This window comes from Mustela nivalis, assembly GCF_964662115.1.
Source record: "Mustela nivalis genome assembly, chromosome: 6".
Lineage (NCBI taxonomy): Eukaryota > Metazoa > Chordata > Mammalia > Carnivora > Mustelidae > Mustela > Mustela nivalis.
This window is the reverse complement of record NC_139025.1, coordinates 107001100-107014178: the sequence shown is the minus strand read 5'-3', so window position 1 is coordinate 107014178 and position 13079 is coordinate 107001100. Positions and strand designations below refer to the sequence as shown.

Genomic DNA, 13079 nt, shown 5'->3' with positions numbered 1-13079 from the left:
GAAGCATTAATGTCCCCCTCAAACTCAAAATGAAGGACTAAGGAACACTTTCAAACTCATTTTACAAGACCAGCATTACCTTGATACCAAAACCAGACAAGAGCACCACAAGAAAATTACAGGTCAATACCCCTGATGAACATAGATGCAAAAATCTTCAACAAAATCCGAGCAAACCAAATTCAACAATAAAACAAAATGACCATATGCCAAGATCAAGTGGGATTCATTGCATAGATTCAGGGATGGCTCGACATCCATAAATCAATCAATGTGATACACCCCACTAACAAAATGAAGAAAACAAGATCAGCCACGAGTTGTCAAGTTTGTTGAAGTTGGGGGGTGAGTTTTCTCCCCACTTGTGTAGTTTAAAAATTTCCATTTAGAAAAAGAGAGAGAAAGTCAAAGTGAAAGCCCATGGGTTAATGGATTTTTGAGAACCATGTCCAAAGCCAAATTAAACCTCAATTCACATCTTGTTGAGGAGCCCAGAGATAGCACAGTCTGTGGCTAACAGAATATGGAACAGACATGGGGTTATTTGGGGCACCATCTTACAGGCCAAGATAGGGCTTTCAACCAAGACAAAAAAGGATTTTTGTGTGTGAAGCAAGTCTTTGTCCACATGGCAGCTCTGTGCTGGCTGAAACGGCAGAATTAAGCCATGAGCGGTATTGTCCCCACCTGTTCCAAACAGAATTGTTCCACCCTCTGTCCAATGGGCCGTCCAGCCCAGTCTGGTTTGGCATGGTTCACTGCACTCTCGGTTTGGACTTACTTGTAAAATTTTTGTTATGTTCACAAAGCTCCCTTTAACCGATAGAAAATTATTTTTCTTCTGGTTGTTAGCTTCTGCTTTTACTTGTTTTCTCCAACAAAAATAGCAATTTGAAGATCATATTGAGTCTCCATAATGCAAAAGAACTGTAGTTCCAATTCCTCGTGCTTTGGGAACTTAGCAGGAGATCAGGAGCCATGGGGGCCTTGGCCGTACACAGAGGTTCAGAGGGCCCGCCAGGGAAAGACTGAAGCTGTCGCAGAGTCTATTCCTGCCTCAGTATATTCACCCAGCTAAGGTGAGCTGAATGAAAAGGCTGAGAGGGTGGGAAACTGTCGCTGAGCCGTCAGGGAGCCCTGTCCCATGCTGACTCTGGGCTTGGCCATGCGGCTGGCTTTGGTCAACGGGACAACAGCAAGCATGATGTAAGCTGAGGTTTAAAGAAAGTGTGTGCTAGGGGCACCTGGGTGGCTCAGTTGGTTCGGCATCTGCCTTTGGCTCAGGTCACAGATCCCGGGACCTTGGCCTTAAGCCCTGCATCGGGCTCCCTGCTCAGCAGGAAGCTTGCTTCTCCCTCTGCCCCTCCCCCTTGCTTGTGAGCGCAAGCGCGCGCGCGCGCTCTCTCTCTCTCTCTCTCTCTGCGTTAAATAAATAAAATCTTAAAACAAAACAAAACATGTGTGCTGGGGCTTGCTTTCTCTTTCACTGTTCTTGGGAACCCTGTACCCACTGCTGTGTAAACGAGCCAGGACTGGCCAGTTGTGACAAGAGATACATGACCAAGTCATCTTCACTACCCCCACTTAAATTGTTCCAGCTATCTGATGGGGAGTGAGGACATCCTAGATCATCCAGCCTTAGCCAAGCCATCAGTTGACCACAGGGATCTGAGGAGCCAGTCCAGACCACAACTGCCCAACCCATGCACAAATCATGAAAAATATAATAAATGTTTATTACTTAAACTACCAAGTTTGGGGTGGTTTATTATACCAAAAGCCAGCAGACACAATAGAGCAAGAAAAGGTGACTAATGTACTGAACATCCTGGGATACAACCCCTAATGACCCTTTACGTAACATTCAATGGGACTTAATAATGATCTGATTGTATGTCAACTGTCATTAAAATAATCTGACGTAGATCCACAGTTGACTACACTCCCTAATATTCACCTCAACACAATGTTTGCTACAACTCTTGGAATGGAACCATATGGGCTTCGGGGGTTTACCAACCTCCTAAAACTATATGAAGATTTACAATGTTTATGTGTCTTTTGTTAATTGGAAAAAGATGTTAAAAGTATGGAGCATAACATAAACATCTATGCACACACTGCCTAGAATTAAAGATACTATTTTATTGAATTTGTTAATACATAAAGCAAATAAAATATAATCAATAGTATTAAAGTTAGTCAACTGACCCCAGCCTTCTCCCTTCTCTACATCTCTCTCTCTCTCTCTCTCTCTTTTAAGTAATCTGTACACCAAAGCTAAGCCTTGAGTTCACAGCTCTGGGATCAAGAGTCAGACTCTCTACCAATTGAGCCAGCCAGGAAGGCGCTCTCCTTCCCTCTTTAGCAGCTTAAATTTGGTATCTTTCCAGTCTAATTGATTTGTATTTTAGAAGAATATATACATCCCTAAACAATATATATAATTTTGTGGTTTTTAATTTTTCTTTTTTAAAAAAAGATTTATTGACTTATTTATTTACTCAACAGAGATCACAAGTAGGCAGAGGGGCAGGCAGAGAGAGTGGTGGGGAGGGGAAAGGAGGCTCTCCCACTGAGCAGAGAGGCCGATGCAGGGCTCAATCCCAGGACCCTGAGATCATGACCTGAGCTGAAGGCAGAGGCTCAACCCACTGAGCCATGCCACTGAGCCTAATTTTTCTTAAATGGTTTTTATTATATGTATCTTTCTACAACTTGCCTCTTCACCAAACACTACTTTTGTGAGATCTATCCATACTGATACCCTATCCATACTGATACCACACATACTTAGGCATTCCTCTACTAGTAGGCATTTAGATTGGTCCTGTTTATTTTTGGTTTTACTATTACAAACACTGTTGAAACAGGTCAATAGCTTTCAACATATTTTCAGAAGACCTCAGGACACCCCCAAATATTAGGAATCTCTGACAATCTGATGGGGGAAAGTTGAATTGCTATCACTTCGTAGACCTGTTTTTGCATTTGAGCATTCCCAAGTCTTGGAGGAAGCCATCTTTATTTAAGGCTCTAAAGTAGCTTAATAGATACTTCTACATTTCAGTCCAAATTTCCTATAACAAAGGTCTGCATCTACTTGGGACACTAAAAGCAACCCTATTTTCTTGTTGTTGCTGAAAAGCTCTATATTAGAAAATGATACTGCCCAAACCATTCTATTGCCAAGAAATATTATGCTAAGTTGCTGTCAGCATCAAATGCTGGTCAAACCAATTAAATCACTAAGAGACTTACAATATGGTATCCTAATTTTTTATTTGTTTTCTGTCATGTACAAGGACTAACAGGTTAGATTTCTTGGGGTTATCTCTTTCCCCTTGTTTTCTACCTCTTTAGTTTACTGGAGGTCAGAGAGCTTTTTGGCATGACTTTTACTTTTCCACTTACTGTCTGTGTGATATCAACCAGAATGCAAACTTTGTGATATGCAAAAATCCCAAAACAAGGAAATTAAAGCCCAGACCCTGATTACTCATAATGGGCAATGTTCTTGGGTCTAAATTATCCCACTCTGGCACTACTGGGTAAAATTAACTAAGATAGATTATTTTTTAATCAACCTTGCCTTCCCTCCCAAGTACGTGAAATAATGAAGCGCGATACAGATGCCTGAATTCAGAAATTTCAAATTAGAAATATGTCATGCAATTGCTTGTGAAAGAGCATAAAATTAACAGATCGGGTTCATTACACACAAGGCGATGTGTAATTCATCTGTGATTTCCCAGTGATTGCCATCATGTTTGATAAGGATTCTGCATATTAAACACGTACGCTATCACCTCTTCTCCAACTACTGTTGCCTTTTCCACTTTGGGGTTCAAAGCTCTCCATCTAGTTGCGTTCTCTGATAAAATCACTCATACTTGTTAAGTTGGAGCCAGAGGCCTCAGCACCCACGGGTGTCACATATTTGAGTACCAACACCATAATCTACAGAGAACACCAATGGCACCCACCTTTGAGCCAGGGCTTAGGAGTTTGGAGTGTCACCCAGATCTGCCTGTCCTGCTTCCGACTCTGTACCAGAGAGGGGGCTACATGTCTCAGAAGCGACAGGAAGCTGAGCAGTTCACTGCTGACCCGTGTGGTCCCAGGGGGTACAGAGAGGGTCTCCCCAGGACATAGCTCTGGCGACAAAGTTTCTATACAGTTATGACAGGCTGGACAATCAGGCTACATGGAAATTATTCTACTACCACCTAAATACGATAAATATGCTTACCAAGGAAAAGGAATTCTAAAATAGGTGGGAAAATACCAAGCCCCACTTGTACATTTGCCCCATAATTACAACTACAGAAAAATGGTGTGCATGGATAGGCTGTAAGGAAACCCAAAGACATGAAAATAACTACTGTTAGGGTAGCAATATCATGGGTGAGTTCTTCTAAATTCATTCCTTAGGCTCTTTTAAAGTTGATATAATAATGAATCAAAAATAAATGACCTTCCATCTCCAAGCAGCTTTTTTGAAGGAAAGAAAGAAATGGTCATGTCTAGACTCTAAGGAAATAGACCCTAATCCACCACTACAGTTTGGTGAGGAAAGCTTTTTTAGATTGGGATCAGAAAACCTGGATCTTGGCACCAGCTCAGCCAAATCCTCTCTCTAAGGCTTCAGAAGTCATTTAACCACTCTAAGCCTCCCTGTGAAATCCTACCTAAGGATTTCACACAAGAAATCTTTTTTTAAGATTTTATTTTTTCCAGTCATCTCTATGCCCAACATGGGGCTCATACTCACAACCTCAAGATCAAGGGTCTCATGCTCCACCTACTGAGCCAACCAGATGCCCCTAGGGTAGAATTCTTAAAACACTCTCCTTGGCCTTCTACAATGTGGTACATTTTACTTTTTACATGTAGCATATCATCATAAAGTCCCATGAATGAACTTTGACCAAACACATCAGAACTCAGAACATGGGAGAGAATCATGTGCCCTCCTTCCAAGTAGTTCTTCTGTTTATGCCTGGAAAGAGCCACCTCCTCTCTGTCCTCCAAAGCCTGTTCTATATGATATTTCACATCTTCGGTAAGGCCCATATTTTTCTCCTTTGAGGCTGAATGTAACTTCCAGAAACAGCTGAGGGCCTTGGTATGAAGATGGGTGATACGGCTGAACACTAATATTTTAGGTCAGAAAGGGAGTAAGAAAAAAAGAGTTTCTTAAACAGCCATTCATTAATGCTTTGTAGGAGTGCCTGGGTGGCTCAGTGGGTTAAGCCTCTGCTTTCAGCTCAGGTCATGACCTCAGGGTCCTGGGATCGAGCCCTGTATCGGGCTCTCCGCTCAGTGGGGAGCCTGCTTCCCTTCCTCTCTCTCTGCCTGCCTCTCTGCCTACTCGTGATCTCTGCCTGTGTCAAATAAGTAAATAAATAAGATCTTGAAAAGAAAGAAAGAAATGCTTTATACATTAATGATACTGTTCCGTGGTGGCAACTAAAAAGGGAAGGCTGACTTCACTGGGTGGTATAGTCCCAGTTTCCATAAAGCCAATAATTCTATTTTGGGGAGCACTCTTAACTAGTTCTGCTTCTCTCAAGTGTGGCTGTCATAAAGACAGGTAAAATTTAAAAAAAAAAAAAAAAAAAGAAAGAAAGAAAACACAACAACTTTGCTAGGGTGCCCCAAAACCTTTTGTCTCTGCCAAAATAAATTGTGAGGTTGAAATTCAAAACACAATTTATTTACCATTATTACAGAATGTGCTTGTAAGGCCAAGATGTTTATTTTTAATACCTTTGGCATTTAACCTTTAACCCCTTATTGCTCTGTAAATATTACATCCCAGCAAGGTAAAACATAATAATAATAAAAATATTAAAAACTCATCATTTTAATCACATACTGATGAAAACATAATCGCTGCTTCTTTGTAAAAAAAAAAATAGCAGATGACTCATACTTGAAAAAATCATGTCTGTACAAAATTTCTACATATTCCATAATGAAGCTCATAAAACTCTGCATTTGTGTATAGGTTCAAAATATTTTTGCTTTTTGAAGCTGATGAAGAAAGCTTTCACAAGTTCTTTCCAAGTAATGAGACCCAATCCTTTCTCATTAGGAAATGCAAAGTACTGCATGTTCTCTCTTTTATTTAGTCTCACATAAGCTCATGACATTAACACTGAGTACAGGAGCAAAAAGTTGTATTCCAAGTCATATTTACCAAAATGCTCATTATCTAGCCCGAAGGAGAACCCCTGAGACAGACCTCAAATTCACGACATTCAGCTGTAGAAAGGAGTAATAACAGAGGTCCAGCACACTGGAAAGGGCAAGGAGGCATTTTCACCCAAAGCGGGGGGTGATGGGTTAAGAAAGAGAAATTCAATTTACAGCCTCACCACTCACACAACTTACATACTTACACTGGTGTTTAGATAGCTCTGAATCTGGATGCAGATTTTCCCTGTTGATAGTTTGGAGGTTCCATGTGCTGAAAATACCAGGCAACTCCCTCTCTTAAGGGAAACCCAGTGGGAAGGTGTGGATGTATTAATAAAACACCATTACTGGTATAGAGCCAAAGTTTAGACGGTCTTGCTGGTGGGTGAATGGAAGGAAGCATGTGGTTCTCAGGGATACCATTCTGAGATTTACAATTGAGTGGCTGCTAACAGCTGACTTGCAGGTGTTCGGCCTCTCAGCAATGGCCAGAACACTTGAAAAATCAGCAATCCGGCAGAACAATTTGGATTTCCAGCTTCCCTTGAAATATGTAATATGGCCGATCTAACCATGGTAATATGGTAGACATAACTAACCATGACCTAAGGTCAAGTAATGATGCCTTTTTTAGAGGGGCTTATTTGCTCCCTAGGGGCCAGCCTCATCCCGGCAAAAATTGTATCCTGTAGATATTCAAGTTTGCAACCACTCCCAAAGCTGAAATCCCTAGCAAGAGTATGGGGGAGGCGGCCTTCACCTTCCCCAACTATCTGCTTCCTCCACTTAATCCCTCTCCATCTGCTGCTCCGCTGGCTTTCCCTTCACGTCGCACCTATCAAACTTCTCCCATGAGGCTGGCCAACTCACATTGGCCCCTAGATAATGTCGTGAACTCTAGCTCTTTCCCTAACCCCACTGCGTCCATCAAAACTTTTGGGGGGGATGCCTGGTTGGTTCCGATCTAAAGAGCAACTCATGATCTCAGGCTTATAAATTTCAGTCCGGTGTTGGGTGTAGAGATTACTTAAAAATAAAATCTTAAACACACACACACACACACACACACAAAACTTCTCTGTATTTCAACCCAATTTTTTGTTTTGTTTTGGATTTGTATTCTGTCGTTTTGGCCCGGAAACTATTAGCAAATCTGATAAACTAATCAGTGGGAATGGACTAGGTTACCTTCCCCAGAAAACATCTGAAATCGATTCCAGACTTTCTAAATACATGCCCTACCTTCACCCAAAGGAACTTACCTACCTTGCAGTCAGCTATCTGACAGATTTCTAAGTTCCTAGGTCTATTCCTGTGTACTTTTTATGAATAACTTGTGCAACTCACTCCCAAGTACTACGTAAGTGAGAAAAAAGGAATGTGACCTGACCACAGTCTGAAGGAATGGCCAATTCAGACTTAATTAAATATTTTAGTATATTTAACTTCAGAGAAGCCCTATGAATAATAATTTCTGCACTCAAAGTATATGGCAGAGCTACAGACATGGGCTCTAGCATATTAGACCATTCAAACCATCATGGCCACAAAGCAGAACTTCCCTTGTAAATGATAAAGTCACACGCGACAAAAGAAATCTTAGTAGGGTATGATTATTAATTAAAGACAAAGGAGGGGCGCCTGGGTGGCTCAGAAGCCTCTGCCTTCTGCTCAGGTCATGATCCTAGGGTCCTGGGATGGAGCCCCGAATCAGGCTATCTGCTGAGCAGAGAGCCTGCTTCTCCTCCTTCTCTCTCTGCCTGCCTCTCTGACTGCTTGTGATCTGTCTGTCAAATAAATAAATAAAAATCTTAAAAAAAAAAAAAAAGACAAAGGAGACTGCTGTACCCTCCTAACCAAGGTACACTGAATTATAAAAGCAGGCAGAGATTTTTTTTTTTTCAGTTCTTCAAGTCTCCTATGGAAAAAGGTACAAATTTATATCGCCTGGTAGTGTTGTTGATTCTCCAAAGATGGAGAAAAGTGGTCCAAAGTGAACTTTTAGGAAAGAGACAGGAGGTGAACTGTAAGCTGGATATTATGCGCATGAGTCAGAAAATGACAATATTCCTTATGAGTCACAATTGAATGAGTCTTGGGAGGGCCATGGGGACAAGTGGAGTCTTCCTCATGTGCCACCAGACTTCCTAAAAGATCACACACACAAACCCACAAACAACAGTACAGGTGTTCTCCCTACAGCCCGAGGGCCCGAGGAACTCTACTCTCCATGCTAAGCCTCAGCCACACCCATGGAAGGCAATGCCCCTTCTCTTCCTGTACTGAGCAGCTGAAGGATGCAGCTGGGCAGACCCAGACAGATGTGAAACACAAAATGCAGCCTCATCTGGCTTGAAGGCATCTTATATAAACAGTAAACAGTATAACTAAGGTTTCTGTTTAAGATGGGTGATTCTGCTCTCAGACAACCTCACATAGCTAATGAACAATCTCTCGAGCCAGGGAAGAAGTGATTCATTTCATTTTTGCCATGCTACTCTACATCTAGTAGATGGGGCGATGGCAAATCTCCGATTTCAGGACAACAGCTGTTTCAACTTTTTTCTGATGTGCTGATAGTCGCCTGGCTGCCCGCAACGGGGCCATCTGCGCTGTTGGCAGGGAACCCATCAATAGGTAAGTCACACCCTGTCCTCCCATAGACACACTACACAACTCTGGCAACAAGTCTCTTCCTTCCAACATGCCTCCTCTGTACCCATTTGACAGAGAGAAATCACAAGTAGTCGGAGAGGCAGGCAGAGAGAGAGGGAGGAGAAAGCAGGCTCCCTGCTGAGCAGAGAGCCCGATGCGGGACTCGATCCCAGGACCCTGAGATCATGACCTGAGCCGAAGGCAGCGGCCCAATCCACTGAGCCACCCAGGCGCCCCCTCTGTACCCATTTGATCAACCACCTTCAAAAGCAATGCAGCCAAACTGAGTATGGAGATTCTGAGGTCTCCAGAAAAGGCATCATAGACTACTTTGGTAGTGTGTCCAGCAAGAAAAATGACTTAACTAAGGGAAAGCTAACTTTCTCAAGGTAGTTCTCAAGTATTTGAATTCAGTTAAGTTTCTTGAAGCTCTTGACATAAACACACTGATTTTTTTTTTTTTTTTTTTTTTTTTTTAGAAATATTGACCCATGGAAAATAATGATAGCAATTCCAAAGTACCAGGACTATCACATTGCTCAGATTCAAGTGGCCAAATGGGTAGTGGCCCAATTCGGTCGCTCCTCCACCCAACCACACACTTACACACACAGTTTAAGTAAACGGTTCTCTCCCAGGGGTTCCAAAAATAATGTAGGTTAGACCGACTTCTTAAAACCTGAAACTTAAGGAGGAAATTTATTTACAGATGAAGTGTCCTCTTAGGGAGGAACAGAAGTGACACAATTTTGGACAACGTAAAAAGAAAAAGCTTGTGTCAAAGATGCCCTTTTAAAGACTGTTTTGTTTTTAAACATTCTTTTGAATAAACAGCACTGGGTCTAGAGCTGCTTTTGAGTTTCGACCATACGTTCGCATGGGCCTTTCCTACATTTCTCAGGCCGGTCATGCAGGACAGATTTTTTTTTTAATTGGTGTTGTACTAGTTATCGTTTTTGACTTAACTCCACATTCACAATCATTAAAACCGAACAAACCAAACCAGAAGGGGATCAGGCCATCTACCCGAGCAGGGTTCTTTGAAAAGGAGCAAGTGTGGAAACTATGAAGCCTTGTAGTCGAGCTTTTTTTTCTTTCTTTCTCGGATGGACTGTCCATCTCTTCGAAACCGAGTCCTTGCTTTTGTGCTTCGGGAAGAAACGTACACCCCACCGAGACCCGGGGGGGGGGGGTTGCGGCTCAGGTTAATGGGGGCGGAGTTGGGGCTCTCGGGGGCGGGGAGAGGAAAAGTCAGAAGCCAGTCGGAGAAAAAGTCAGCCACTTCCCTGTATTCCCAAAGTGCCAAAGGAAAAAGAACAAAACACTCGACTTCCTCCCGGGCGACCGGTTCGCGGTACACCGAGAAGCGCCAGTCACCTCGCCCTCGGGGAAGGGATAGGGGGCAGGGGTGGGGGTGTTTACTCGGCCTCTCGGGCGCAGAGACCCAACGGGCCCGCGCCCAGCGAAGTCCAGGCCGGCCAGGCTACGTACGGGCTGCGCCACTTTCGCTCTCGGCCGCCCGCCCAGCGCCAGGTGCTTGTCCTACCTGGCGCCCCCGCCGCCCTTTGTGCGGCCCGGTCCGCCCCCGCCAGCGTGCCGCAGCCAGGCGGGACAGCTGCGGGCGGCGCAGGGGGCGGAGAGGCGGGGAGGCGGGGAGGCAGCCGGCGCCCGTGCCCGCCGGCGGGGAGGGGAGCGCGGGGCGCGCGGGGGAGGGGGCGCGGCGAGCCGGCGGCCGCGCAGCAGAGCCGCGCTCCGGGCCGCCGCGGGCGGGAACGCCGGGGCACGGGCGCTGCCCACCGGCCCGGCAGGAAGAGAAGGGTCCCCTCCGAGGGCCGCGCCCCCGAGCTCAGAGGTGCCCATACACTGGCTTCCGACAGCTGGCAGCCATAGCAACCCGGCCACAAAAAGTTTCGCGGCGTCCAGAGCGACTTGAAAGAAAGTTTTCCTTGGCCCCCTCGCTCCCTCTCCCCCGGCCAGGGTTTACGGAAAGCGGCGGGCAGAGCTCGCGACGTGCCGACTCCCGCGTCCACCTTCTCCACCCCTGGCCTGGGCTGCGCGCCCAAGGTGGGTACCCCGCGCCGGCGCTTCCTGCCCCATCCCAGGGTCAGGCGTCCCGGGACGCCGCGCGACCAACTCACCATGGTGACTCGCGCCGCGGTCCCTCCTCTGCCGGGTCCGGCTGCCGGGGAGCTGGGGCTGGATCGCAGACTCCTGGGCGAACTTCAAAAGTTGGTCCCCTTCGCCAAAAACAGGCTCTCGACACCCAAGCACTCACAGGAGCCAATGGGAACCCTGGGGGGACTCCATCCAGGCGGGATCGGCGGCGCTAGGTGAAGGGCGAGAAGAAGCCGACTTAGCAGACGGGGCACATCCTGCCAAAGGCAGGGGTCCACTCGGACCAGGCGCTCGCAACCCGCGTAGGTGAGCCCGGTGCTCTCCGCGCGTCTGCCTGGCTGCCCAGGATCGCTCCTTCTTTCTTCAGCCACTTACTCTGTACTCCTCCGGCAGAGCCTCGGTTCGGGCTGGGCAATCTGTCCATAAATGGAGAATTCAGCTCAGGCCTGACCAATCAGGGTTTGTTTTCACAGCGTCACTCCTCAGGGAAACCGTGGTAGCCAACAAGCTTGGAGCTGCTGGAGTTTCCAAAGACCTCTGGATCCTGTAGTCCTCCACGCTAGCTTCCAAAGGAGCGCCGCTGACCCGGCTCGCTCCCGGGTGCAAGACCTCAACCTCGCAAAACCCTCCGTGAAAGTGAGCAAGACTCTCTCTCTCTCTCTCTCTCTTTTTTTTTTTTTTAAACGCGAAAATTACAGTAGGTGTGGCTTCCAAGTCGAAGTGGTATGATTTTCCCATAACTTTTTTTTTTTTTAAGAAGGAAATATTTTATCAGCATAAAAGATCAGAGTCATGGCTGCAGCCCAAAGGAAATCCTTTTTCTTTCCAATGTCTGGATTGTGAGGAAAGTCAAAAATATCATTTCCCCTACCCCTCCTTTTACCTGAATTTCCTTGGAAAACAAAGGAAGGCTTTTTTTCTTTTTTCGTTTTTTTTTTTTTTTTCCCCTCTGTCTCTCTCTTGGGGACTTTTGAATGGTGAAAAAGTTGCACTGCAGTGAACAGAGAGACAGCAGAAAGGTAAGTGAGGGAAAAAGCACCCACCCACCTCAGTCAACCCTATCTGTTGAGAACAATTAGCTGTACAACCATACCTGCGAAGCCAAATTATTCCAGAATATGGAGTTTCAAGGCATGGAGTGGGCAGTGAGGAGGACATTGGAGGTGGGGGAAGAATCCTGAAATAAGGTAGAGAGTGTGGTCTTATTGTTTTAAGCGTTCAGAAGGTAATCTTGGTGGGTTACAACATGACTGTCCTCCCAGGATCTGTGGCAGGTAAGAAATGAAAACTTCTGGCTTAGAGAAAGTATGAAGCATTATGATTTATTGTTTATGAACTTTGGTGGTAGGTCTTCACTTGATCTAGGATCCTAGAGTTGGTGTGAATGCTAAAAATCATCTTGCCTGGAATGGCTAAACAGAATGTGGTATGTCCACAACAATGGAATACTATTCAGCCTTTAAAAAGGATGGAAGTGCGGACGCAGGCCACAACATGGACTAAACCTTGGAAACAGCTTTCATACTGGGGTGATGAAAATATTCTGGAATTAGTGGTGATGGTTGCACAACTTTGTGAATATACTGAAAGACACTGAATTATACCTTATAGAAGGGTATGCAAATTTTATCTCCATTTTAAAGTTGAAAGAAAATCATGTTGACTACATTCTTAAATTCTTGTAGTAATCATCCATTCCGTGAGGAAACAGATATGATTAAATGCCTACTATAGGTCAGCGCAGCAACCATGAGCACAGTGGTTTCTTCCCTTGCCAAGCTTACAATTTGGGAAGGAGCAAGACAGAAGATAGTTTTATATATATATATTAAGATTTTATTTATTTATTTGAGAGAGAACAAAAGCAAGAGAGATCACAGAGGGGAGGGAGAAACAGACTCACCACTGAGCAGAGAGCCCAACATGGGCCTCGATCCCGGGACCCTGAGACCATGACCTGAGCCAAAGGTGGACGCTTAGCGAACTGAACCACCCAGGAGCCCCAGGAGATCATATTAAAACAATAAATAATTATAGGAAAGGTACAAATATAATGAAAAGCAACAGTGGTTTTGTGCAAGGAACTTCCAAACTAGGAGCTACAT

General features: G+C 44.9%; 1 protein-coding gene across 3 annotated transcripts in view; it reads right to left on the bottom strand.

The window, feature by feature from the left end:
* Positions 1–11964, bottom strand: part of MYO1E (myosin IE) — a 196502-nt gene extending 184538 nt beyond the window's left edge. Inside the window, exons 1-2 of one of the 3 annotated variants that reach the window (XM_082733713.1) lie at positions 11350–11618; positions 10998–11185 (exon numbers count right to left, since the gene is read on the bottom strand). In XM_082733713.1, coding sequence (XP_082589839.1) covers positions 10998–11000 — 3 coding nt within the window. In that variant the 5' untranslated portion in view covers positions 11001–11185; positions 11350–11618. Of the gene's footprint in view, positions 1–10997 lie in introns of all 3 variants that reach the window. The other 2 variants (XM_082733714.1, XM_082733712.1) reach the window with 2 other exon arrangements.
* Between the last annotated feature and the right edge of the window lie 1115 nt (positions 11965–13079).